Below are 26,944 nucleotides of genomic sequence, written 5' to 3' on the forward strand. Positions count from 1 at the left end.
CACTTTTAGGTCTTCACACCCGACGCTTGGCAATCAGTGTCCTTCGGTGCCGACAAGGACGATGTTGAATCCACTCATGTTCTCAGTGTCAGGTCCAATGCAGATTGGTCCCAGGGCTTGCTACCAGTGCCCACTGTCGAGGGTGTTGGAGACCTCCTCGATGCCGGTGCACCCTCAGTGTCGGATAAAGCCCCGGCAGTCATCAGGGTTGATACTTTTGATGCCTTCGATGCTGACGTCGAAGGACTGGACTTAGAGGATCCAAAACGTTCCCTCTGGCGGATCTTCTTGTGTCTTTTTTGTATTTGTAAGCAAGAAGACAGTGGTCAGGCACCAAGGACCCCACACACCACTGTGTGAATTGGTGCACGATATCACCTGATCACATTGGGTACATATGTCTTGAAGCCACTGGGGGTCTTCTGGGGCATGTCAAAAAACACCGCGGCCAAATCAAAAGGCTGAATGGTGAGGCCAAAGAGGGGCTAACTTCAAATTGGGCTCCGTGTTCCAGCCTATGAGGGCCTCTGGAGCTGTGAAAAATAAAGAAAACTTAAAAATGCCAGAAACAGTAATAAAATAAAAGGGAGGGAAAAACTAAACTAAGTTAGGTTCAAAAGGCCCGCTCAGAAAGGCACAAAAAACGCAATGGAGAAGCAATGAGGAAACAAAATGTGACCTTTTAGCTCCACAGAAAAAAAAATCAACCAAGGGTCCCACACTCACACGAGGGATGGGAAGGCACTTGTGCATACATGGAAGAGCCACTGCCAAAAAAGTTACAGAGCGCTGGGCAGTGTCCTACACTGGGCTCTGTCAAAATGACATCATCCAGATGTAAGGATACCATTGTCCTGCTTGTCATCAGAGAACTTGAGATGCAATTTTGTACAATCATCTTGTGATTTAAACAATTTTGATAACTGTGAGTTGTCAGCAAACTTGTTCACTTCACTAATTCTCATTTCTAGATCATTTATAAATACGTTACAAAAGCAGCAGTCCTAGCACAGATTTTTGGGAAACCCCACTATTCACCCTTTTCCATTGAGAATATTGATCATTTAATCTTACTCTGTTTTCTATCTTTTAACCAGTTCTTAATCCACAATAAGACACTACTGCCTTTCCCAAGACTTTTTAATTTTCTTAGGAGTTGTTTACAAGATATTTTGTCAAATGCCTTCTGAAAATCCAAATACATAATATCAATCAACTGGCTCACCTTATCCACAAATTTATTCACCCCTTCAAATAAATGTAGCAGATTGGCGAGGCAAGATTTACCTTGGCTAAATCCATGCATATGTACAGTATGTGCTCAGAAATTTTGTTCTATATAATGGTCTCTACAATTTTGCCTGGCCCCAAAGTCAGGCTTCCTGGTCTATAATGCAACCTATTATAAAATTACTCTCTCATGATTTGATCAAGCTTGTATTTTAAATGGAAGAGAAAATTCTAAATGTATCTAAATCAAGATGGTTACACAGTCTGTGACAGACTGAACTGTGAACTGTTCAAAAAGGGTACATTAATTCTATTTCAAAATATAGCTCAATTTGGAAATCATCTAAATGTAATAAGAACCACAATGCAAGTCTGAGCTTTTTCACACCAGAGAAGATTTTAATTTAAAAATACGTCTTACAACTTCTATGTGATGTGGTTTCATAGATAAAGCCGGATATAAATATGGTAAATAAATAAATAAATAAAACTCCTAAACATTTCATCTCCCTCAACTCAAGGGGTCCTGTTTACTAAGCTGCGCTGTAGGTGTGCTAGCATTTTTAGCACGAGCTAATGCTAGACATATCCCATATATTTCCTATTAGCGTTTAGTGTGCTAAAACGGTAGTGCACCTTAGTAACAGGGCCCAAGGATTCTAATCTCATCAAAAGTAAAAAAAAAAAAACAACAGGAAATTGTGGAGAAGCAGAGACATAAACCATAAAGAAAATGGACCAGTGTTTTAGCTTTCAACTTTAATTTATTAGCAGATAGCCAAGATTTTATAGTGGAATAACAAAGGCCCTGTTTCATTTTATAACTTTTTGTTTACTAGCTCCTGGATTCTATAATGGTCACCCAAATTGGGTGCGGTCCCAGATCCATGCACAAATGGAGAGAAGTAGGCATATCTGATAATTTTCTTTCTATTAGTCCTTCCCACTATTCTAGAACCTGTGGGACAGTTGTGTCCATCAGCCAGCAAGTGGAGATAGAAACTGAAAACTGAGCCGAAACATAACTCTCTTGGTATCCAGTCCAGTTCTTCAATATTATGTAGACAAGCAGTAAAGATAATACTCAGAACAAACATAATAACCTTAAACAACTCCCCTAACCTAACAGACAAGCAAACATGTGTGGACCTCTCATCTCTGGACAATTTGTAGAGAAAAGGAGATATGCAGGAAGCACCATGCAAGGTGACAGTTGTTATTTGGCCTATTACTTCATACCAACTAAATATCTCAGAAACCTTGGGCAGGCCTGTGGAATAGTAAGAAGGAGTAATGGAAAAAAAATGATCAGGCAAGACCTAATTTCTCCTTCCATTATGTAGATTCCTACTAATCCAGAACCTGAGGTGCATATAAAAAAAACTCAGTTCTGGAACCATTATCAACTTTTATTGATACTTTTTTGAGAATAGAGGTGCCAAAGTACCCCTCGTACATTAGGGACACTACTCACTTTCTCCGCAAACGCCAGGATGTAGATCTTGACCATAAGAAGGTTTTAATGGTCACTTTGGACTGTGTTCATTATATACCTCCATACCTCAAGATGAAGCTTTACAGACCATTCAAACAGACACTTGACAATAGCGTTAGACCACACCAGATACCACAGAATTTCTTCTGACACTTGCTAGAATAGCTATGAAAGAGAACTATTTTATGTTTCTTGACAAACTGTACTTACAAACGAGTGGGGTAGCAATGGGGGCAACATTTGCCCCGTCAATTGCGAATCTCTACATGTCTAATTTTGAATTGGAATGGATCAGCCAGTCCCCATTTCATGAAGTCATCCTACAATGGTGGAGATATATTGATGACATTTTCATGCTTTGGGTTCGATTCCCACTTCAGGCACAGGCAGCTCCTTGTGACTCTGGGCAAGTCACTTAACCCTCCATTGCCCCATGTAAGCCGCATTGAGCCTGCCATGAGTGGGAAAGCGCGGGGTACAAATGTAACAAAAAAAAAATAGACCTTCAGAAATTTATGAGTTGGCTAAACATTTGCAACCAAGATATTCAATTTACTGAGCAACACTCTTTTGAATGCATCCATTATTTAGGTGTAGAGGTCAGCATTGTTTCAAATAAATTTGTTACAAAAGTTTTCAAAAAAATTACGGACAGAAATACTTTCCTGCATAACTCTAGTTGCCACCCCACACACCTTAAAAATAGTCTTCCTTTTTCTCAGATGCTCAGATTGAGACGCATCTGTACTGATTTGCCCACATTTAAAATTCAAGCCAATAACTTAATGTCAAATCTATTAGACAGGGGTTACTCCATGTCGGTTCTTAAGAAGGCGTTTCGGAGGGCGAAATACAATGACAAGAATCTACTTTTGTCCAACACCTTGAAACGTCAAACAGAGGATAACACACTCACCATGGTCATGCAATATAATGAACACAGTCCCCATCTTGCGAATATAATCAAGAATAGATGGGAGATTACGAAATCTACATGTACGTTTGAAAATGTCTATTTGCGCATTGCTTTTGCTAGGACAAATAACATCAAAGTAATTGCCAGGCCGGCAGATGTAAGACATTCTACTATCAGTAAACATAAAAAAGTCTTTGGACATTTCAAATGTGGCCATTGTCAAATATGCAATATCACCAAGCAGATCAAACAATTTGTTAATCCTAGAACCAAAAGACTGCACAAGTTGTCACATTTCACTAACTGCTCTTCTGACCATGTTGTGTATTCTTTAAGCTGCCCTTGAAGGTTAGGATTTTAGAACATAGATCCAATATCCGCAGATCTGCAGTCAAGGAACCAATTGTGGAACACTGTATTGCACACAATCACAAATTTGAAGATTTGCGATACTTTGTCATAGATCAGATTGAGATTCCTCATAGAGGCGGGAACCACAAACTTAAATTATTGAGGAGAGAGGCGAGGTGGATTTTTGAACTTGGCACTTTGGAACCGAATGGGCTAAACAATTCCATTGATTGGTACAATTTTTACTAACACCCATTACATCACGTTCACGCAAGTATTTTTATCAGCTGTTTGTACGTGAACGCTGAGGCGCTATATTGAAATGCTCAATGCTTCCACTTCAAGTATGCCTGATCGTGGGGTGACTTTTTCTGTGCGGTTTTGATATTGTGAAGATTTCTCTCCTTATAATTACAATTCTATGACACACTTTATCTGTTCCAGACTTCAGCACAACTTTAGAGCACTCAGTTCCTGAAGAAGCCGTGTTTCTAGGTGAAACGGTGGTCCCCGTAGAACGGACAATGAAGAGTGCTTGATCTAAGCTAAGTGCAAGTCCTTTTCTGTTATACTGATGTGATTAAGGTTGCCATTAGAAAGTGACCTTTTGAGTGAATAATCCATCTAAATGTGTGAGGAGTGATTCACTTTGTTTATTTGCATTTTTGAGGCATAAAATTTTGTAGCCCGTGTTATGTGGAGTTTTTTGCCCAATGATAGAACCGTAGCGTGTGTTATAGATCAAAGCGAATAATCCATAACCACGCACTAAACCTCAGGTAGTTTACCTGTGGTTTCTGAGGGCTTTTTCTCCACTTTACCAATTAAGCACTATTTACTCTTCTGCTAGAGTTTTTGGTTTTGGTATTAGGTACGTTTTACTCTAGCATTACTGCATACGTTCTGATTGAATTTTCATATATAAAATGAATCTCTAGAGTAGGTGGATCCAGGCGCCACCACCCTGAGAAATGAGCCACAAAACTGGCTCCTCAGTGCACCACAACGTCAACCTTGTAGTGCTTGGTATGAACCACGTTGTTGCCTTGCAAATATCCGCCGGAGATAGTAAAGTAGTCTCCATCCAGGATGTCACTGTATGCCCTGTAGACAAAAGCCCACAAGACCTGAAAAGCCTGCTTCCCCGTAAGCAAATAAGTGACACAATAGCCTTCTTCAGTCATCTAGCAAATGTGGGCTTGGAAGCCATCAGGCCAAGCTTCTGTTACCAAAAAGCACAGACTGTTTGATTTGCAAAACTCATTCATGACTTCCAGATATCTAATGAGGAGTGCACGTACCATCGAGAAGTTTCAAGGAAGAATACTGAGCCTCTTTGTCCTCTCTGCGAAAGGATGGAGATCCACAGATTGGATGAGATGAAATGCGATGCCACTTTCATAAGAAGGAAAGAACCATACGCGCAGGGAGATCCATACCTCCAAAAAGCGGAAAAAGGGATTGTGACAAGAAAGCCTGAAACTCCAAAACCCTTCATGCAGATGCAACAGCTACCAAGAACTCTGTCCTTAGCATAAAACCTTTCAAAGAGGCCTTCCAGAGTGGCTTAAAAGGAGGCTACTGCAGAGCCCGAAGGACTAAATTAAGGTTCCACACCTGACAGGGCATACAAAAGGGATGTGCAAGTGGCCCACTCCCTGCAACAAATTGAAGGATATTCGGGTGAGCCACAAGAGACATCTTCTGTAGTCAGCCGCTGAAACAGGCCAAAGCTGCAACCTGAACTTTTAGAGAACCCAATACCATCCATTTTGAAGATCTGCCTGGAGAAATGCTACGATGTGCATAATTCTGAGCAGAGAAAGGAGATAGACTGCGTTGAGAACACCAGCCCTCAAACATCTTTCACACCCTCACATACGCCATGGATATAAAGCATTTCTGAGCCTGAAACAAGATAGTAATGACTGAATCAAAATAACCTTTTTGTCTTAACCAAGCCTGTTCATGGCCAATCTATAAGACCAAAGGTGCATACATCTTCCATGAGCACCAGACCTTGCTTCAGTAGGACGTGTGCCTGCAGAAGATAGAGAGGATCCCTGTCCAGCAGTCAGATCAGGTCTGTGTGCCACGCCCTCTGCGGACAATCCGGAGCTATGAGAATTATTCAACCCTGGTGCAATACGATCCTTTTTAACATATGGCATACCATGGATCAGGGAGAGAAGACATACAGCAGATGTGTCTCTGGCCAGGTCTGCAGTATAGCACTGATCCCCATCGCGCCCAATTCTTTCCAATGGCTGAAGAACTTGAACACTTTGGCATTCATTTAGTCATCATCAAGTCCAGAAACGAAGAACCCCATCAGCCCACTATCAACTGAAAACCCTTGCTGGATAGTTACCATTCTCCAGGGTCCAAGGAGTGCCTGCTGAGAAAGTCCACCTCCACATTCAAGGACCCAGCAAGGGAGTTGCCAACAAGCAGAGAAAATGTTTCACCAATTCATGAGGGAGGCCACCTCCACAACCATCAGACGGCTGCAGGTCCCACCTTGCCTGTTGATATAAGCCACCGCCATTGAATTGTGGGAGAAAACTCAGATCGAAGCTCCCATCAGAAAGGGAGCGAAGTCATATAGGCATTCCACACTGCCCTGAGCGCCAAGTGATATATTGGCCACTGAGACTCCTGTTCTGTCCATGTGTCTTTGCCAGACTGAACTTGTAATGAGCTCACCAACCTGATTTCCTGGTGTCCACTGTCACCACCTCCCACTGTGTTATCAGAAAGGGAGCTCAAATGGTCAAATTCCCTGAGCGAGAACCACCACTGCGTACTTCATCTGACAACCAGTGTCCAAGGAAGATGAAAGCTGTACTTCTGTGAAATCGGAGACCAGCGGCTGAGAAGATCCTCCCGTAAAGACTGCATATGAGCCCTTGTATGTGGCAACCACTTCTATTGCTACTGTCATGGACCCGAGAACCTGGAAATAGTCTCAGAATTTGGGCCTGCCATGACTAAGAAGGACAAATCTGTTGAACCAGCTTCAACCTCCTGTGTTGTGAGAAAGATCCTCTCCCTTGCTGTGTCAAATAGAATGCCCATACTCCAGCATCTACGATGGAGCTAGTCTGCTCCTCTCAAAACTGATCATCTAATCCAACGACTGCAGATGGACAACTGTCTCTTGCATCACGCTGTCTGAATAGGATGACACATGAATGAGCCAGTCGAGATACTGTGAACTCTGATTCCCTGGTGCCGATGGAAGGTCACTGCTACCATCACCAGAACACTGGTAAAATTCTTGGTGCTGTGGCGAGACTGAAGCGCAAAACCCTGAACTGGAAGTGACAGCTTAGCACCACAAAACATGGAAACTTCTCATGCAGCGGCCATATATGCAAGTACGCCTCTTTGAGATTGAGGGCAGTGAGAAATTCTCCTGCCTGAACCAAGGCTATGACTGCTGTTATCATCTCCATGGAAAAGCGGGATACTCTGAATCAACGGTTTAGATCTTTGAGTTCTAAGATTAGATGTAAGGTGCCTTCCTTTCTTGGGACAATGAAGTAGACGAAGTATCTTCTGTCTTGTCCTTGTTTAGCCTGGGGAACTGGAACAATGGCCCCAACTTGCATGCCAGGATTTACACTGGGTTTCAGTATACACCTAAAGTTCAGCATGGAATTTGGCGTTCAATGCTATTCTATAAAGAGCACTCATTCTGGAGTGCCCTTTAGAGAACAGTGTTGAGTGCTAATTTTTATTGGAGCCCAATTTTTGGTGCCATTTACAGAATTTCCCCACTTTGTGATCAGCTCTGGATTGATTTGTCTAAAAAGGCTGAATATAAATTCTAAGTTAAAATTATATTTTGATTTCTTTCAATTAAGGAGCTTTAATATAACTAATAGAAAAGAGAAAAATAAATTCTCAAGAACTCTGTTTATTCTGAACTTTTCTCACTCTCCCCCACTCCCGTGGTTCTCTAGATTTCCAAGCTGGATGAAACATTTAAAACTTATAAACTGCTTACAAGCATCTTGTCCAGCCACTGCCTTCTTGACAAATGTTTGTATGGTCAGACCAGTTACAACTTGCTTCTAAGGCATATATATAGCTAATCTACCAAGCTGAAAGGCAATTGCTCTGACAAGAGAATCCTCTACTAAGAAGTCGGTTTTTAGAAAATTGAATTTAAACCTAAATGTAAATAAGTTTTATCAATAACCTAATCTTTTATCTGCTATTTCAGCTACAGCAGTGGGCATTATTATGAAACAGATAGCCAGATTTAACAACTTAACAATGTGATAAGGTCAAGTTAGTAAGGGCATAGTCACTCTTTGAGCATGAAATTAAAAAGTACACAAAAATTTTAAAAATAAATTTATTAAAAAACACCCTTTTTTGAACTATTACCCTATAGATCTGATGTACTGCAGTTACAATATTCTGCTGGAATGCTTCAATGATGTGGTCAAGGGTTGGATCCTCATTTAATGGGGCCCGAGATATTTAATTACAATGTCCACATTATGTCAGCTCTACAATGTACTTTAGTATTAAAACTGTCCTGGCTCCTTCAGTTAGTAAATGCCTGCACAATCTAGCCACTAACTAGCTACTGACCTTCCATGTTTACTGTAAGGCAATGCTCTCTGGAATTCACAGCTGTTTGTCCCAAACGCTTCATCTTCTAATTATTAGTATTCAATAGAAGACATATCTATTGGAAATCACAAAAGATGAGTCAGAGGGCCAAGGCAAGCTAAAGGGCTTTGCTCACATTTACTCACTACCTCTACCGGACACCCATTCCTAGAAATCAGTATCAGTACTGTATTAATTTAAAAAAAAAAAAAAAAGTGTTTGCAGTTTGGAACACTGCTCAAAACATGAGTTGTACATAAATTTCTATCTGTTCACAATAATGGCCATAGCCTAAGCCTGGGCTTAACAAATCGTAGGTGCCAAGTTGCCATCGTGCTTGGATTTCATACCTTTAATTTTTTTTTCTTCTACTGGCCATCACTGTTGCAGATGTTGCAAGTGTTCTCTTGCACTTCCACTGCAAAATTTGACTCTAAGTTTGAGCCACGTTCTGGGCTCACAAGACTTACATCACAAGACCAGATGGATGTTCCTTCATCATATGGCTCAAACTTAGAGAACCAAATTACAGAGAGCACATAATGGTAAGTCCCTGGGAACACTTATGTTTTGTCACTTGTAAGAGAAAAAGGGTTGCCTGCGGAGTGGGATAGCTCTTATTGGGAAGGTAGAAGAAAAAATTTCCATCACCTGCTGATGACTCAAAGACACGGTGATGAGACCTTTTGATCCCTTAAGTTCAGAAGAGTTTTGGAGCTCTATCGATTGGATACAATTAATATTTCTAAGTGCTCTTTACGCACCGACTCTTCATGAGAAAGGTAAATTAATGCTGCAGTGTGCTCCTAGTATATGGTAGAATTCCAATTTTGATTGCTTCTTGCTCTCCTGCAAGTTCTGTTTTGATCCAATGCCAAAATGATTTTTCAGGTGAGGGGGGGGTGGGGGGGGGGGGGAACAGGTAGCAAGGCAGAGTCTGGGAAGTGCCTGGGGGTTTGAGGATGGTTTCCTGGATGGAAGGTGGTACATATACACAAGAAAGAGGCTAGGTGTGGAGGAATATAAAAAGATTAGGTAAGCATTCAGTGGAGGCTATAAGAGAGAAACTGGGGTTGGGGGGGGGGGGGGAGTAGGATAGAGCAAAATAGACTGGGTGCAGCCTGAGTTGAAGGGTCACGGGGGAAAGAAACTAGTGGGGACCCAGGCTATGTTAATATGTGAAGCAACAAGGCAACTGCTTCTTTACTTCTCATATCAGGGGGGTGCCGTCATACAACTAACAACATGCTTGGGAAGGAAGACTGCTGGCTTCTTAGAGTGATGTGCAATGGCACCTTAAGGGATTGATTTACTAAAAAAAAAAAAAAAAACAACCAAAAAACCTTTCTTTGCCTGTAGACTTAGAATGGGAAAACTGCCTTAGTAAATCAGTTTCTAAAAGAGCTGCTGCAGATCTCTGAGGCGTTCCCTGTTTCCTCCCTCCCCCCACTCTTGAACTTCAGTGGGACAACACTGTAGGGAGTGTGGGGGAGGAGAAGAAAGAGAGGTCTCAGCTGTTAGCTGCTTCTGGTCCTGTAACATTCTAACTTTGTGGAAAGGTTCTGCCAATCCTAGTTATATTCTAGTGGAATTCAAAAGTTAAATCAACTGGAAATTCTTTGATCAGGCTGTATTAGTTCTGGTCACACCTACAGAACTTTTTTGATACAGCACTTGGCTGACTCACTGGGACTTATAATCCCACCCACCCCATGGTTTTCCAGTCATTAACTTTACTCCTCAGTCACACACAGGCAATCTTGCAGACTGTTAACCCCATCATAGTACACCTGTTCATACCCATTTCAAACAGTCAGGATGACTTTTATTCTCTGTAATAATTGTGGTGCTTTAGTTTCAAGGCCAATCATCTGGAGACTTAAGGCTTGTCCTATCTGTCTTCAGCTCGATAGTTTAAAACAGGAGCTCAGTAAAGTAAAGCAGGAATTGGGTGCACTTAAAGCAGCTTCTAGGTCTGCACAAAATCATACTGCACAGAATCATACCAAATTCTCACCACTGCCTCAAACGATAAAACCACCTAAGAATAGATGGTTCACGGTAGGCTCAGGCAGACTTCGTTATGTGACACAGAAGCATCCGCCCTCACAAGTGTTGCCCTACAGAATTCCTTTGCTCCATTACAGCACTGTGATGTTCCTGAAAATAGAACTGAGGCAGAAGAAAAAGCTATGAAGGTGGAACAAAAAGATATGAAGGTACACAAAGAGAAAAGACACCCCCAAATCACTAATGTTGAAACAAATACCAGGAAATGTAGATGGAAAGCGATGACCACAAATACTTGCAGTCTAAGCAATAAAGTTCATGACCTTCAAGCCCTGATGCTGGAGGCAGACTTAGATGTTGTTGCAATCATGGAGACGTGGCTCACTGATTCCCATGAATGGGATGCAAACATACCAGGCTATAATCTATTTAGGAAGGATAGAGATGGTCGTAAAGTTGGAGGAGTAGCTCTATATATGAGAAATGATATCACGGCGACCTGGGGAAAGGAAGAAGCGATATGGATCACCTTAAAAAGAAATGATAGAACCTCTGTCCATGTGGGTGTTGTCTACAGACCTCCGACACAATTGGAGGAATTAGATAAAGATCTGATCGCGGATATTCAAAACTTGGGAAAGAAGAGAGAGGTGCTGTTGCTAGGAGATTTCAATCTGCCGGATGTAGATTAGAAGGTTCTGTCTGCGGAATCGGAAAGAAGTAGAGAGATCGTGGATGATTTCCAAAGTGCTCTGCTCAGACAAATGGTGACGGAACCTACAAGGGAGGGAGCGACGCTGGATCTCATGCTCACAAATGGGGATAGTGTGTCACATATCTGAGTGGGTGCCCACCTGGGCAGCAGTGACCATCAACGTTTTGGTTGATATGACAGCTGAAGTGGAGGGCGACCACTCAAAACTCAAAGTCCTGGATTTCAAGCATGCTGACTTTAGTAAAATGGGGGAATACCTGAGGAAAGAGCTGATGGGCTGGGAGGACATACGAGATGTGGAAGGGCAGTGGTCCAGGCTGAAAGAAACTATAAATACGGCCACAACCTTTATGTAAGGAGAATACATAAAAGCAAGAGAAAAAGGAAGCCAATATGGTTCTCCAAGCAAGTGGCTGAGAAAATAAAGGCTAAAGAGTTGGCGTTCCAGAAATACAGAAAACTCAAGAAGAGGAACACGGAGAGGAATACTGGATGAAACTGAAAGAAGCCAAGAGAGAGATACGTCTGGCGAAAGCGCAAGCGGAAGAACAAATGGCTAGAAAGGTAAGGAGGGGTGACAAAAATTTCTTCAGGTATATTAGTGAAAGGAGAATGACTAAAAAGGGAACTGTGAGACTGAAAGATGCTGCGAACTGCTATGTAGATAATGATGAAGAAAAGGCAAATTTGCTAAACAGGTACTTTTGTTCTGTTTTCACAGAAGAAAATCCTGGAGAAGGACCACGATTGACTGGCAAAAGTACATATGAGAATGGAGTTGATAGAACACCATTTACGGAAGAGAGTGTGTATAAACAACTAGGAAATCTAAAGGTGGACAAAGCCATGGGACCGGACGGGATCCACCCCAGGATATTGAAGAAGCTCAGAGAGGTTCTGGCGGGTCCTCTTAAAGATTTAATAAATCCTTGGAGACGGGAGAGGTTCCGTGGGATTGGAGAACGGCAGAGGTGGTCTCTTTTCACAAAAGTAGTGATAGGGAAGAAGCTGGAAACTACAGGCCGGTAAGCCTCACTTCGGTTATTGAAAAAGTAATGGAAGTGATGCTGAAGGAAAGGATAGTGAATTTCCTGGAAGACAATAAGTGCAAGATCCGAGACAACATGGTTTTACCAAAGGGAAATCGTGCCAAACAAATCTCATTGAATTCTTTGACTGGGTGACCGGAGAACTGAATCAGGGACATGCTATAGACGTAATCTACTTAGATTTCAGCAAAGCTTTTGACACGGTTCCCCACAGGAGGCTCTTAAATAAACTGGACAGGCTGAAGATAGGACCTGACGTGGTGAACTGGATTAGGAACTGGTTGACAGACAGACGCCAGAGGGTGGTGGTTAATGGAATTCGCTCGGATGAGGGAAAGGTGAGTAGTGGAGTGCCTCAGGGATCGGTGCTGGGGCCGATTCTGTTCAATATATTTGAGAGTGACATTGCCGAAGGGTTAGAAGGTAAAGTTTGCCTTTTTGCGGACAATACTACGATTTGTAACAGAGTGGACACCCGGGAGAGAGTGGAAAACATGAAAAAGGATCTGCAGAAGCTAGAAGAATGGTCTAAGATTTGGCAATTAAAATCCAATGCGAAGAAATGCAAAGTGATGCACTTAGGGAGTAAAAATCCACGGGAGATGTATGTGTTAGGCGATGAGAGTCTGATACGTACGGACGGGGAGAGGGATCTTGGGGTGATAGTATCTGAGGATCTGAAGGCGACGAAACAGTGTGACAATGCGGTGGCTGTAGCTAGAAGGTTGCTAGGCTGTATAGAGAGAGGTGTGACCAGCAGAAGAAAGAAAGTGTTGATGCCCCTGTATAAGTCGTTGGTGAGGCCCCACCTGGAGTATTGTGTTCAGTTTTGGAGGCCGTATCTTGCTAAGGATGTAAAAAGAATTGAAGCGGTGCAAAGAAAAGCTACGAGAATGGTATGGGATTTGTGTTACAAGACGTATGAGGAGAGACTTGCTGACCTGAACATGTATACCCTGGAGGAAAGGAGAAACAGGGGTGATATGATACAGACGTTCAAATATTTGAAAGGTATTAATCCGCAAACTAACCTTTTCCGGAGATGGGAAAGCGGTAGAACTAGAGGACATAAAATGAGATTGAAGGGGGGCAGACTCAAGAAAAATGTCAGGAAGTATTTTTTCACGGAGAGAATGGTGGATGCTTGGAATGCCCTCCTGTGGGAGGTGGTGGAGATGAAAACGGTAACGGAATTCAAAATGCGTGGGATAAACATAAAGGAATCCTGTTCAGAAGGAATGGATCCTCAGAAGCTTAGCCAAGATTGGGTGGCAGAGCAGGGGGGGGGGGGGGGGGGGGTGAGAATAGTGTTGGGCAGACTTCTACGGTCTGTGCCGTGAAAATGGCAGATACTAATCAAGGTCAGGTATACACAAAAAGTAGCACATATGAGTTACCCTTGTTGGGCAGACTGGATGGACCGTGCAGGTCTTTCTCTGCCGTCATCTACTATGTTACTATCTGCCTTATTTTCAAAAGAGAAAGACGCCCATATTTCGACCCAAATCGGGAGATGGGCGTCTTTCTCCCATGGGCGCCCAAATTGGTATAATCGCAAGCCAATTTTGGGCGTCTTCAACTGCAATCTGTCGCGGAAACGGCCAAAGTTGACGGGGGCATGTTGGAGGTGTGGTGAAGGCGGGACTGGGGTGTGTTTATCGGCCAAGGAGAGATGGGCGTCCTCGGCCGATAATCGAAAAAAAAGAAAGGCGTTTTTAGCGCGAATTTGGGTCACTTTTTTTGGACCCTTTTTTTTTCACGAACAAGTCCCCAAAAAGTGCCCTAAATGACCAGATGACCATCCAGGGGCGTAGCCAGACAACAGATTTTGGGTGGGCCTAGGCAAGGAGTGGACACTAAGTGTTAGTGGTCTCCCCCGTCCCAACCACCACCAAAAAAATACCTCAGCTGGCGGGGAAATGCTTCTTTCCACCTTGGCAGTCTGCAGCAGGCATGCGCTGAAAACAGAGCATGCGCAGGTGCCAGTATCATGGAGAGAAGCGTTTTCGTTGCCATCAGGGGGAAGTCTTCAGCTGGCCGAGCTTGGGATCCCCTCCAGCTACTGCTAAACGTGTGCTACTGTTGGGTGGGCCTGAGCCCTAAATGGGTGGGCCCCGGCCCACCTGTGGCTACGCCACTGTGACCATCAAAGGGAATCGGGGATGACCATCCCTGACTTCCCCAGTGGTCACTAACCCCCTCCCACCCAAAGAAAAAGAACCTTAAAAACTTTTTTTTGTCCAGCCTGTATGCCAGCCTCAAATGTCATACCCAGCTCCATCACAGCAGTATGCAGGTCCCTGGAGCAGTTGTTAGTAGGTGCAGTGGACTTCAGGCAGGTGGACCCAGGCCCACCCCCCCCCCCCCACCTGTCACACTTATGGTGGTAAATGGGAGCACTCCAAACCGCCCTCAAAACCCTCTGTACCCACATCTAGGTACCCCCCTTCAGCCATAAGTGCTATGGTAATGGTGTACAGTTGTGGGGAGTGGGTTTTGGGGGGGATTTGGGGGGCTTAGCACTCAAGGGAAGGGAGCTTTGGACTTCAGAGGTAGTTTGCTTTGTTTTTTTTAATTGTTACAAGTGCCCCTAGGGTGCCCGGTTGGTGTCCTGGCATGTCAGGGGGACCAGTGCACTACGAATCCTGGCCCCTCCCACGACACAATGCCTTGGATTTGGTCATTTTTGAGCTGGGCACCTTTGGTTTCCATTATCGCTGAAAAACAATACCGCCCAGCTCAAATCTGCACAAATCCGATGCATTTGGCTGGCACAAACCATATTATCGGAAAAAAGATGGACGCCCATTTTCTTCGAAAATACGGTTTGTCCCACCCCTTCACGTACCCATTCTTGGAGATAGACGCCCATGGAGATGGGCGTTCGCGTTCGATTATGCCCCTCCACATAGCTAAAGTTTTGACCTGGTTCCTAGAATCAAAGAAAATTTGTTGAGGCCTGTCCTGGACTATTAGCCTCATTGTGTATTTTCAAGCAGATTTGCCGCTCCTCAGTTTCCAATATCTAAAAATAACAAAATGGAAAAATGTGCAGGCATATCAGAACACAAGATATAATATTTACTTATCTTTCATATTTATTCCACAGAGCAGAATTAAAACGATCTAGTCAAAGCAGTTATTTACCTTCCTCTGCGGCCTTAATAAATTCCAAATTCGCTCAAAAGAAATGGCTTATGGGTCTTATTGGTTTGCAGAAGGACAGTGGGTGTGCGAGTTGGTGCCGAATGCCCCAGTTGAGAAATAGGCCAATCCGATTAGGAGGGGCCGGACACAACTGGGCTGAAGGCCAACGAGGGGTAGGATTGGGGGCGGGGGGAGGGAGGGAAGTGTTGCAAGGAAGGAGGAAAGGTGGGAGATAGGAGGTAAGGAAAGGGTTAAGGGAAGGGAGGGGGGCAGGAGGGAGAGGGTGATAAAGTAGAGCTGCTGACGTAAGGAGGGGTCATTGTGAGGGAGCAGCAGCAGGGTTAACAGAGCTGACCCGGCCCACCCACCCTTGGGTAGGGGGCGGTTTGTCGCAGCTGGGCGGTAAGTGACGGTGATTGTGTGAGACTATGGTGGGTACACAGCATGTCAGCACATAATAGTGCTTCGTTATTGGTGAATAATTGCTAAAATGTTACTTTCAAGATGAAGTTTAAGGTTACGCCTGTATGTTGGCAGGTTGCAGTTAACAGATTGAAATGAGATTGAAGGGGGGCAGACTCAAGAAAAATGTCAGGAAGTATTTTTTCACGGAGAGAGTAGTGGATGCTTGGAATGCCCTCCCGCGGGAGGTGGTGGAAATGAAAACGGTAACGGAATTCAAACATGCGTGGGATAAACATAAAGGAATCCTGTTCAGAAGGAATGGATCCTCAGGAGCTTAGCCGAGATTGGGTGGCAGAGCCGGTGGTGGGAGGCGGGACTGGTGGTTGGGAGACAGGGACAGTGCTGGGCAGACTTATACGGTCTGTGCCTTGAAGAGGACAGGTACAAATCAAAGTAGGGTATACACAAAAAGTAGCACATATGAGTTTATCTTGTTGGGCAGACTGGATGGACCGTGCAGGTCTTTTTCTGCCGTCATCTACTATGTTACTATGTTACCCATGTCAGACCATGCAAGATGTGCATTTTATGTTTTTACCTCATATTCCACCATTCTTTTTTCAGCCAAGTCAGCTTTGTTTCCAGCTAAAGCTATCACTATGTTAGGGCTGGCTTGCCTCTGTAGTTCTTTTACCCATGCTTTTGCTCTGTCAAATGTCTCCTACGGAATCAAACACAGAACAAACACACTGCACTGAGTCTGTTTTTCACGATATGCTGAGTACCAGAAAGAAAATTATCCTTTTGCAAAACTTCCCATTACTGGGGTTCTCCGTTTTGGTGAATGCACCTTTTTCCACAACTTTAATTTCAGATGTACAATTTTGTGGAGGACTTCCTAACACCCTGTTTACTAAACCGCGTTAGTGGCTGCTGTATGCTAATGCCGACGCAGCCCATTTGAAAGGGCTGTGTCGGTGTTACCGTAGCTTAGTAAACAGGGGGGGTTACATTGCTAATACAATCAAACTGGATAAATATATAGCATTCTATAATTTACAGCACATACTTAAATATATAGCCATGAGATAAGTTAATGTTTTATTTTAAGGACATACAAGGTATGACAGGCAAAAAATATTAGGCAGCATAATGATATACTTAAGATTCCAGAACAGGGCTTATGAAGTGCAAACTCACTGAGAACATCCTCAAAAAAAATGATTAGCTCTGGGATCCCCAGAACAGATTTGGGAAGGCCCACTCTAAAGGGGAGGGGGCGGGGAAGTGAGCCCAGTGAATTACTGGTCAGAAAAAGGGTCTTTTTTCCTGAGCTACAGAATTAGACACAGATGCACAATGCTACCAACTGACTTAATTTTGCATGGTAGCTGAACTTTTATTTTATACATAACATACTATATCTTACTCATGATTACTGCATGGTGTGGCTACACTTATATTACTTTAATAAGTAATTATATACCCATATTTTTCTCTCTTAAATGCCTATTATTTAATTGCATAGTTTCTGCAACACTATATAGTGTTGGACTGAAAATCTCATTGACTAACCTGACACTATCAGCATAAAGAAGGGGTGGATTGGTTAAAGTACATGTGTTACAGCAATCGTACTTTGAAATTATGTGGGCTATTTGAAAATCAATCCTTATATATCTTTACGCTGGAGCGTAGTTGAAATGGGGTGTATGGCCATGGGCATGAACCCTCTACTAGAGAGAGACCAAGGCAGCTGGGGATTTAGGATTACCACAATGAACATGCATGAGAAAGATTTGCATACAGTGTCAGGCCGATCAATGGGATTTTCAGCCCAACACTACCGTATATAGTATTGCAGAAGCTATGCAATTAAAGGTATGCCTTCAGGAAAGGGTAGAAAAGAACTGCTATAAGTGATAAAATGGGAAATATCACAACTACCCCAATAAAGCACTAAAATAAGACCACTAGTAAAATTGGCATTAATTAGCATTTATGCAAACAAATGTCTAAGCGTATTCTATTAACATGATGCAAGTAAATTCCAAGTTGCATAGTTGAAATGGGGTGTATGGCCATGGGCATGAAATGGGTAGGTCATGGGCGTTTCTAAAGTCTATGCGCGTGGTTATAGAATACACCCAATCCGTGCATATGCGCGTGGTTATAGAATACACCAAATCCGTGCATATGCACATGGTTATAGAATACACCCAACCTGCGCATAATTTAAGCATCGGAATTTACATCAAGTTTTACTTGGCGTAACAGGCTGTGACTAAATTTAGTTGTGTGGAAAGGCACTCGGCATATTTTTATAAACCATGCAGAAATTTAGTCTTATTCTATAAAGTATACCTAAATTTAGGTGTACTTTATAGAATACGCCTTGGCAATTTTTTAGGTGTCATATATAGAATTTAGTCCTAAATGCTTCGTTATTGTAATAGGGATCTGGTACCAAATTATGCACCTGAGAAGGTAAAATTATGTATCATACCTGATAATTTTCTTTCCATTAATCATAGCTGATGAATCCATAGACTGGTGGGTTGTGTCCATCTACCAGCAGGTAGAGATAGAGAGCAAACTTTTGCCTCCCTATATGTGGTCATGTGCTGCCGGAAACTCCTCAGTATGTCGATATCAAAGCTCCATCCGCAGGACTCAGCACTTAGAGAATTACACCCACAAAGGGACACTCTGCCCAGCTCACCACTGCCGAAACGGGGGAGGGGAATTAACCCAGCTCATCCCCACACAAGTGGGGGAGGGGAATCCGTCCAGCTCATCCCCGCGGAGCGGGGGAGGGACACCACACCCGCCGATGCGGGGGGATCTGGCTTATCCTGCAACCGCGGGAGGAGCTGACTGACCCTAACACCGCCGAAGTGGGAGGGGTACAAAGCTGCCCTACAGCCGCACGAAGCGGGAGGGAGCGCCGGCAGAATTTAGGTATCAATCCAGCCCCGTAAAACGGGGGGGGGGGGGGGGGGGGGGGGGGGAGAGGAATGCAGCAGCTCACTGTAACACAAAATCGTCTCAACTCCTGAAGAATCCAATTGAAAAACTTGAACACGAAGTCCTCCTGAACAGGAACTGAAGACTAAACTTGAACCTGAAATGCAACCAGAATATAAACAGTACAGATATCTGGGAGGGGCTATGGATTGATCAGCTATGATTAATGGAAAGAAAATTATCAGGTATGATACATAATTTTACCTTCCATATCATCATGCTGATCAATCCATAGACTGGTGGGATGTACTGAAGCAGTACTCACCCAGGGCGGGACACAGAAATCCCTGACCGCAACACTGAAGCTCCAAACCGGGCCTCCGCCCGAGCAGCCACAGTCAAGCGGTAATGTCTGGAGAAGGTATGAGCCGATGCCCAAGTTGCCACCCTACAAATCTCTTCCAAGGAGATGGACTCGGCCTCTGCCATCGAGGCCGCCTGTACTCTAGTGGAGTGAGCCTTCGCTGGATAGGCGGCACCTTCCCTGCGGCCACATAAGCCGCTGCAATGGGTTCCTTGACCCATCGTGCCACTGTAGGCTTGGCAGCCTGCAGACCCTTACGAGGACCTGCGAACAGCACAAACAGATGATCCGACTTCCGGAATCATTGGTCACTTCCAAGTATCTGATGATGACTCATCTCACATCTAAATATTTGAGAGCAGAGTACTCCTCTGGGTAGTCCTCCCTACGAAAGGAGGGTAGACAGAGCTGCTGATTCACATGGAAGCGAGGACCAATCTTGGGCAGGAAGGAAGGCACTGTGCGAATAGACACTCCTGCCTCAGTGAACTGCAGAAAGGGCTCTCGACATGATAGCGCCTGGAGCTCGGAAACTCTTCTGGCTGAAGCGATAGCCACCAAAAGACTGCTTTCAACGTCAATTCTTTCAGAGATGCCCTCGACAAGGGTTCACAAGGCAGCTTCTGCAAGGCTCTTAGCACCAGATTGAGATTCCACGCAGGTACCACTGCGTGCAGAGGAGGGTGCAGGTGAATAACTCTCTTGAGAAAGCGCACCACATCTGGCTGCAATGCCAGGGAAACACCCTTCAGGTGACCCCTGAAGCAAGCAAGAGCCGCTACCTGGACCTTAAGGGAACTGAGCGACAGGCCTTTTTCCAGACCTTCTTGCAGGAACGCCAACACTGATGAAATTGGAGCAGTGAAGGGAGAAAGTGAGCCTGCCTCACACCACAATGCAAAGGTACGCCAAACTCTGGCGTAATCAGTAGAAGTAGAGCGCTTCCTCGCTCTGAGCATAGTGGTGATGACCTTGTCTGAGAAGCTCTGCTTGCTCCGACGCTGCCGCTCAATAGCCAGGCCGTAAGACCAAAGGGGGAGGGATCCTCCATCACCATGGGACCCTGAAGCAACAGGCCCCGCTCCGCTGGCATCTGCAGAGGTCCGTCCACTGAGAGCCTGATCAAGTCCGCATACCAGGGATGTCTGGGCCAATCTGGACTCACCAGGATTATCCGGCCCGGATGCTTTGCCACCCGGCCTAGCACCCTGCCCAACATGGGCCAAGGCGGGAACACAAAGAGGAGCTCCTGTGTCGGCCACTGTGGGAGAAGAACATCTACTCCCAGAGATCGAGGGTCCCGTCCTCTGCTGAAAAAGCGCGGCACTTGGCAATTGGCTGAAGACGCCATCAAATCTAGGCTCGGCTGGCCCCAGCGCTTCGAGATGTCCAAGAACGCCTGAGCAATATTCATGACTCCCGCAATGTGGGCCGCCGACAGCTGTTCCAGGTTTGCTTCCGCCCACAGGCATAGCTTCATGGCCTCCTTGGCTAGAGGGGCGTTCCTGGTACCTCCCCGGTGATTGACATAGGCCACAGCCGTGGCATTGTCCGACAGGACCCGTACTGGCTTCAGCGCCAGGCCCGGGAGAAACTCCAAAGGCGCCAACCGAATGGCTCTGAGTTCCGGGAGGTTGATAGACCACTCTGCCTCTGCAGGGGACCAGAGCCCCTGCGCTGTCCTTCCCAAGCAGTGGGCTCCCCAGGCCCACAAAGAGGTGTCCGCCGTGACGAAAAACCCACTCAGGGGTCACAAGAGGCATTCCTGCGGACAGCTTGTCTGGCCTCAGCCACCAGCTCAGTGCCTTGCGCACCGCTGGATCCAAGGGAAGGCACACAGTGTAATCCTCCGAAGCTGGAGTCCATCGCTGCAGCAGAGAGAGCTGTATAGGTCTCATATGGGCCCTGACCCAGGGCACTACTTCCATCGTGGCCGTCATAAAGCCCAACAGCTGCTGCCCATAGTCCCGAGCCCGAAGACAAGAGGCTGGTAGGAACTTGTCCACCTGAGCCTGAAGCTTGACAATCCGATTGTCTGGCAGGAACACTCTGCCCACTTGGGGGTCGAATCGAACTCCCAGATACTCCAGGGACTGAGTCGGGCGCAGCTGGCTTTTCTCCCAGTTGATGATCCACCTCAGGGAGCTCAAAAGAGCAATCACCCGGTCTACAGCTCTGCCGCACTCTGCATAAGAGGGGGCTCGGATCAACCAGTCGTCCAGATAAGGATGGACTTGTACTCCTTTCTTGCGTAGGAAGGCCGTGATGACCACCATAACTTGGAGAAGGTCCGCGGAGCAGTAGCCAACCTGAAAGGGAGGGCTCTGAACTGGGAGTGTCCTCAGAACTGCAAAACGCGGAAAGCGTTGATGAGGAGGCCAGATGGGAATATGCAAGTAAGCTTCCTTGATGTCCAAGGATGCCAGGAACTCCCCTGCCTGTACTGCCACTATAACAGAGAGTCTCCATTTGGAAGTGCCGAACTTCCAAAGCCCGATTGACCCCTTGAGGTCGAGGATAGGCCGGACAAAACCTCCTTTCTTAGGTACCACAAAGAAATGGAGTAATGTCCCTTGCCAGAGGATCTCTGGCACCGGAACGACCGCACCCAGGCGGATCAGATTGTCCAAAGTCTGCTGCACTGCCACAGCTTGACCGGAGACTTGCAGGGAGAGTGCACAAACCCGATTCTTAAGGGTCGGCAGAACTCTAGCTTGTAGCCGTCTCTGATGACTTCCAGCACTCAAGCGTCCGAAGTTACCCTGGTCCACTTGCCCAGAAACGAGGATAGGCGTCCTCCAATCTGCTCTGGGCCATGGACCAGCGCCCCGTCATTGGGTACAAGACCCTGGGGGAGGCCCGGAGGTGGCACCTCCGGGACGGCGGTCTCTGCGAAAGGAATGCTGCTTGGGGGGAGAAATTCCTTTTGATGGAAGAGGGGGCAGAGGAGCTCGACTTGCCCGGGCAATACCGACGGGCTTCCTGAAACCGTCCTTTGGAGGAACCAGGGCGGGCACCATTGGCCCGAGCCCTGACCTCCGGTAACCTCTTGCCCTTAGACGTGCCGAGATCGGTCACAATCTTGTCCAGCTCGACCCCAAAGAGCAGCTTGCCATTAAAAGGCAACTTAGCCAGGCGAGACTTACAGGCGTGGTCAGCAGACCAATGCTTCAGCCAAAGCCACCGCCGTGCAGAGACTGTCTGAGCCATACCTTTAGCCGAGGCTCTCAAGACATCATACAGCCAGCCTGCCAAGTAGGCCAAGCCCGATTCCAGGGCTGGCCAATCAGCCCTCAAGGAAGGATCTGAGGGGGAAGCCCGCTGCGCAAGCGTCCGGCACGCCCTGGCCACATAGGAGCCACAAATTGAGGCCTGTAAACTTAAAGCAGCTGCCTCGAAGGACGACTTTAAAGCCGCCTCCAAACTCCTGTCTTGGGCGTCCTTTAGGCCATGCCACCTTCCACCGGCAACGCCGTTTTCTTAGTCACCACAGTGATTAAAGAATCTATGGTAGGCCCAAGAAAGGCCTCCCGTTCACCTTCAGGCAGAGGATAGAGGCGGGACATAGCCCTAGCCACTTTAAGGCTCGCTTCTGGGAAATCCCATTGAGCCGAAATCAAGGTGTGCAATCATGCACGTGGAAGGTTCTAGGCGGGCGCTTAGTCCCCCGCATAATGGCAGAGCCAACAGAGGCTGAGGGAGAGACGTCCTCCGGAGAGGAACTCTTCAAAATGCTCATGGTCTGCACTAACAGGTTGGGCAAATCCTCTGAGCAAAAGATCCATGCTGCAGAGGGTTCATCCGCTCCATCCGAGCGGGAATCCGTCTCCTCCAAGGAATCCCCAAAGGACCGTTGGGAGAACTCTGATACGCTGCCCTCATCTACATCAGAGGAGACAGAGTCCTCTAGGGCCTGGAAGTCCACCCGAGGGCGTTTGGTTCCGGAGGCCTCAGCCCCTTGATCAGGGGGGGGAGCCGGGGCAGCGTTTATCATAAGAAAAGCCTGATGCAGCAGCAAAAAGAACTCATGGGAGAAACCCCCTAGACTGTGCACTTCTGTCGCCTGGGCCACGGCCCTAGAGGCACCCTCAACCGGCGCTCGCAAGAGCGGGGGAGAAACATGCTGCGCATCCAAAATAGCGTCCGGCGCGAAACTCCGAGAAGGAGCCGCGTGGGAAGAACGGCGCTTAACTTTCGCCGCTTTCTTGCCGTCGCCCGAATCAAGGGCGACCATAGCATTAACGTCTCCCAGCTCGAGGGCGGCCCAAGAAGAAGCCGTCTGAGCAGAGTGGCCGGCCAACATGGAGTGGGCGAGCAGCGGGGGATGGGCGCTTATGGTGGGAAAAACCGCCGCACCGGAGGAAGAACCGGGACACTGACCGGACTCCAAACTGATGCCCAACAAAGGCGATTCAGGCTTTGAAAACCTCCGCATCCCCGCTAGACGCACACACGCGGTCCGGGGAGCGAATCTTCGCGCCCTCGCCCTCTGATGCCATAAGCCACGTGGAGACCGAACGGGGAACCCCCTGCCCGCTATAAAAAGGTAATATTACCTGCTTCTCGCTCCAAGCTGTAACGAACTGGTGTCCCAGTGAGCAGCTGCAATAAACGCTGATATAAACGTTGAAATAAACGCCCTTAAAGGACGTCAAATTTTTTTTTTTTTTTTAACGGAGCCAGCGGGAGGGGGGAGAAAAGGAGGGACCTGGCACCACCAGGTTTGCACTTGCTCAAGAAGAGCCCTCAACCCCAGGTACTCAACAAAACCTAAAGATTAGGCTTGGAGACCTAGCCAGAGCTGCTGCTGTGTGTGACCACCACCTGCTGAGATAGAGAACATACTGAGGAGTTTCCGGCAGCACATGATCACATATAGGGAGGCAAAAGGATTGCTCTCTATCTCCACCTGCTGGTAGATGGACACAACCCACCAGTCTATGGATTGATCAGCATGATGATATGGAAATATACAATAAAAACATCTTGTCATCATTCTACTTGTGCCACTACTTCTCAGAGTAGAATCAGAACAAACACAATCTCTGTCGAGCTCGAGAGAGAGAACTGTGAAGATCTCTGTGAATTCAGATTGAAACATCATCTACATATATAGGCTCAATAAAAATGATAAAATCATCATTACACTTCTTAAAATTATTATGAAGAGTGAATATTCATCAAACGTGCTTTGCTGTGGCACAAGAAATTCTTTAATATCCTGTCAATCTACAGTAGAAAAATCAAATGAAAAACGGGTGTGATGTGTTTTATTTATTACATTTGTATCCCACATTTTCCCGCATAGTAGAAGGCTCAATGTGGCTTACAGGTTCCGGAGAGGAAAGTACCAACTCCGGGAATATACACAGAGTGGAAAATAGAGTAGCAGTAGGTGCAAGGAAGCTTAATAATAATAACAAGAAGAAACAGCATAAGGAATGTCAAGTCAAATGCAAAGTGCTAAGGAAGGCAAAGAGGGACGTTGAAAAAAAGATTGCGTTGGAGGCAAAAACGCATAGTAAAATTTTTTTTTAGGTATATTAAAAGCAGGAAGCCGGCAAAAGATGTTTCCGGGATAGCCATGTATGTATCAAATCCTGGCTCCATAAGAATCCTAAATTTAAAGCTTGTTTTGGCCTGACAATGAAAGAAAGATGAGTGTTGAAGAACTGGTGGAGTTTTTTTTTTTTTTGGTTACATTTGTACCCCGCACTTTCCCACTCATGGCAGGCTCAATGCGGCTTACATGGGGCAATGGAGGGTTAAGTGACTTGCCCAGAGTCACAAGGAGCTGCCTGTGCCTGAAGTGGGAATCGAACTCAGTTCCTCAGGACCAAAGTCCACCACCCTAACCACTAGGCCACTCCTCCACTCTCATTTTCTGCGCAACGGTGCATTGTAGAATTTGTGCATAATTTAATTCTTTCTGCACAGAATTTATCTCAAGCTGGGGAGAAAGACTTATAGTTCAAATGCAGCTGGTGCCATAGTGTTCCTGCACCACACTCTTCCAGAATGTTGTTAACCTAGTGCCAAAATCTTGTGCTGATCTCAAGAAACTTTTGAGAATGGCACAGGATTTCAAGAACCATGCTGACAGTACTCTGTAAGAGTTACAATGTACCAGAAGGCCACAGTACCAGCTGCATTTCAACCTGAAGAGCTGTGTTGTGCAATGATTATGCACTGAACGAAGTTGATTAAGTGACTTAATGGAAGGGGCTAAAGGCAGTGGTTCCCACCTGGTCCTGGAGGCACCCAGCCAGTCAGTGTGTCTGCATCTCTCACTTTCACATAGAGTATTTGTGCTCTGTGATTATAGTGGTCAGGTTGGAAGAGTTTCTTACATCCCTGCACTTGCCTAAGGCATGCTTTCACATTCTGATAAAAGACTACCACAAGAAGTTTCTTTGCTTCTGTATATCAAGCAAGTTTTATCAATTCAAGGCAGTGGCGTAGGAAGGGGGGGGGGGGGGGGGCGGTCCGCCCCAGGTGCATGCCGCTGGGGGGGGGGGGGGGGGGGGGGGTGTCGTCTTCGCTTGTTCACTGCTCTCTCTGCCCCGAAACAGGTTACTTCCTGTTCCGGGGCAGAGAGAGCAGGGGAACCAATGGAGCCGACGCAGCTCCCAGCGACTGCACTTGGGGCAGAGCGGTCCTCCCGCCCACCCCCCTTGGTAAGACTGCGCTCCGGCGGGGGGGGGGGTGCGCGCCGTGCCGCACCCGGGAGGGGGGGGCGCAGCGGCAAACCGCCCCAGGTGTCAGCTCCCCTCGCTACACTTCTGATTCAAGGTATTCCCCTTTGATTTGTCCACGACTGAGAACTTTTTCCAAGGTGATGATGGTTGTAGCAGTCTTCTTCTGCAAGGACAGCATTCAGGTCCACACTTACCTTGACCATAGGCGCTAGGTCTGTGGGTGCCTGAGCACCCCCAATATTTTTTCCTGTAAGTCTGTAGATCTGGGGCAGCAAGTTCCATGCTTCTGTATCCTAGCTACTGCTCCCACCTCCCTCTGCAGACTATTGGCTGGAGGTGTCTGTCCAATAGGCTGCAGGGCTGGAGGGAGTTGCAACTTGCTGTAGCCTAGCAGCTGCCAATGGGGAAGGCAAGTGCAACAGACAGACACACTGACAAAAAAAAAAAACAGACACATTCCGGTAATTTTATTGGCATGACAATTTTACCTATGTTGCCAAAATATTACCTATAGAAATTAAGGGAGCAATAAACGGGTCAAGAATGGGTGAAGGGAATGGAAAGGGGTCATTGATTAGGAGAGACAATGCTATATTGCAGTGATAGGGTTGATTGAATTGGTGGAGGGGTAGCATTGTATGTTAAGGAGGGCCTTGAATCGAATAGACTAAAAATTCTACAGGACACAAAACACATCTTGGAATCCATATGGATTGAAATTACATGTGTAAAGGGAAAAAGGACAGTGATAGGCGTGTACTACCATCCACCTGGCCAGGATGAAGAGACAGATGTAGAAATGTTATCAGAAATTAGGGAAGCTAACAAACCGGGAAAAAATATTAATGGGTGATTTCAATTACCCCGATATTGACTGGATAAATGTAAGATCAGTGCATGCTAGAGAGGTGAAATTCCTTAATAGAATCAAGGACTGCTTTATGGAGTAGCTGGCTCAGGAGCCAACA

The 26,944-nt window shown here is 46.0% G+C and overlaps 1 protein-coding gene across 3 annotated transcripts in view; it reads right to left on the reverse strand.

Moving 5' to 3' along the window:
* Positions 1–26,944, reverse strand: part of LOC115474191 (ras-related protein Rab-5B-like) — a 141,030-nt gene that overhangs the window by 17,978 nt on the left and 96,108 nt on the right. For all 3 annotated transcript variants that reach the window (XM_030209551.1, XM_030209549.1, XM_030209550.1), the window contains exon 4: positions 16,546–16,668. In XM_030209551.1, the coding sequence (XP_030065411.1) occupies positions 16,546–16,668 (123 nt within the window). The remainder of the gene's footprint in view (positions 1–16,545; positions 16,669–26,944) is intronic.

Source organism: Microcaecilia unicolor, chromosome 7 (genome assembly GCF_901765095.1).
Source record: "Microcaecilia unicolor chromosome 7, aMicUni1.1, whole genome shotgun sequence".
Classification (NCBI taxonomy): Eukaryota; Metazoa; Chordata; class Amphibia; order Gymnophiona; family Siphonopidae; genus Microcaecilia; species Microcaecilia unicolor.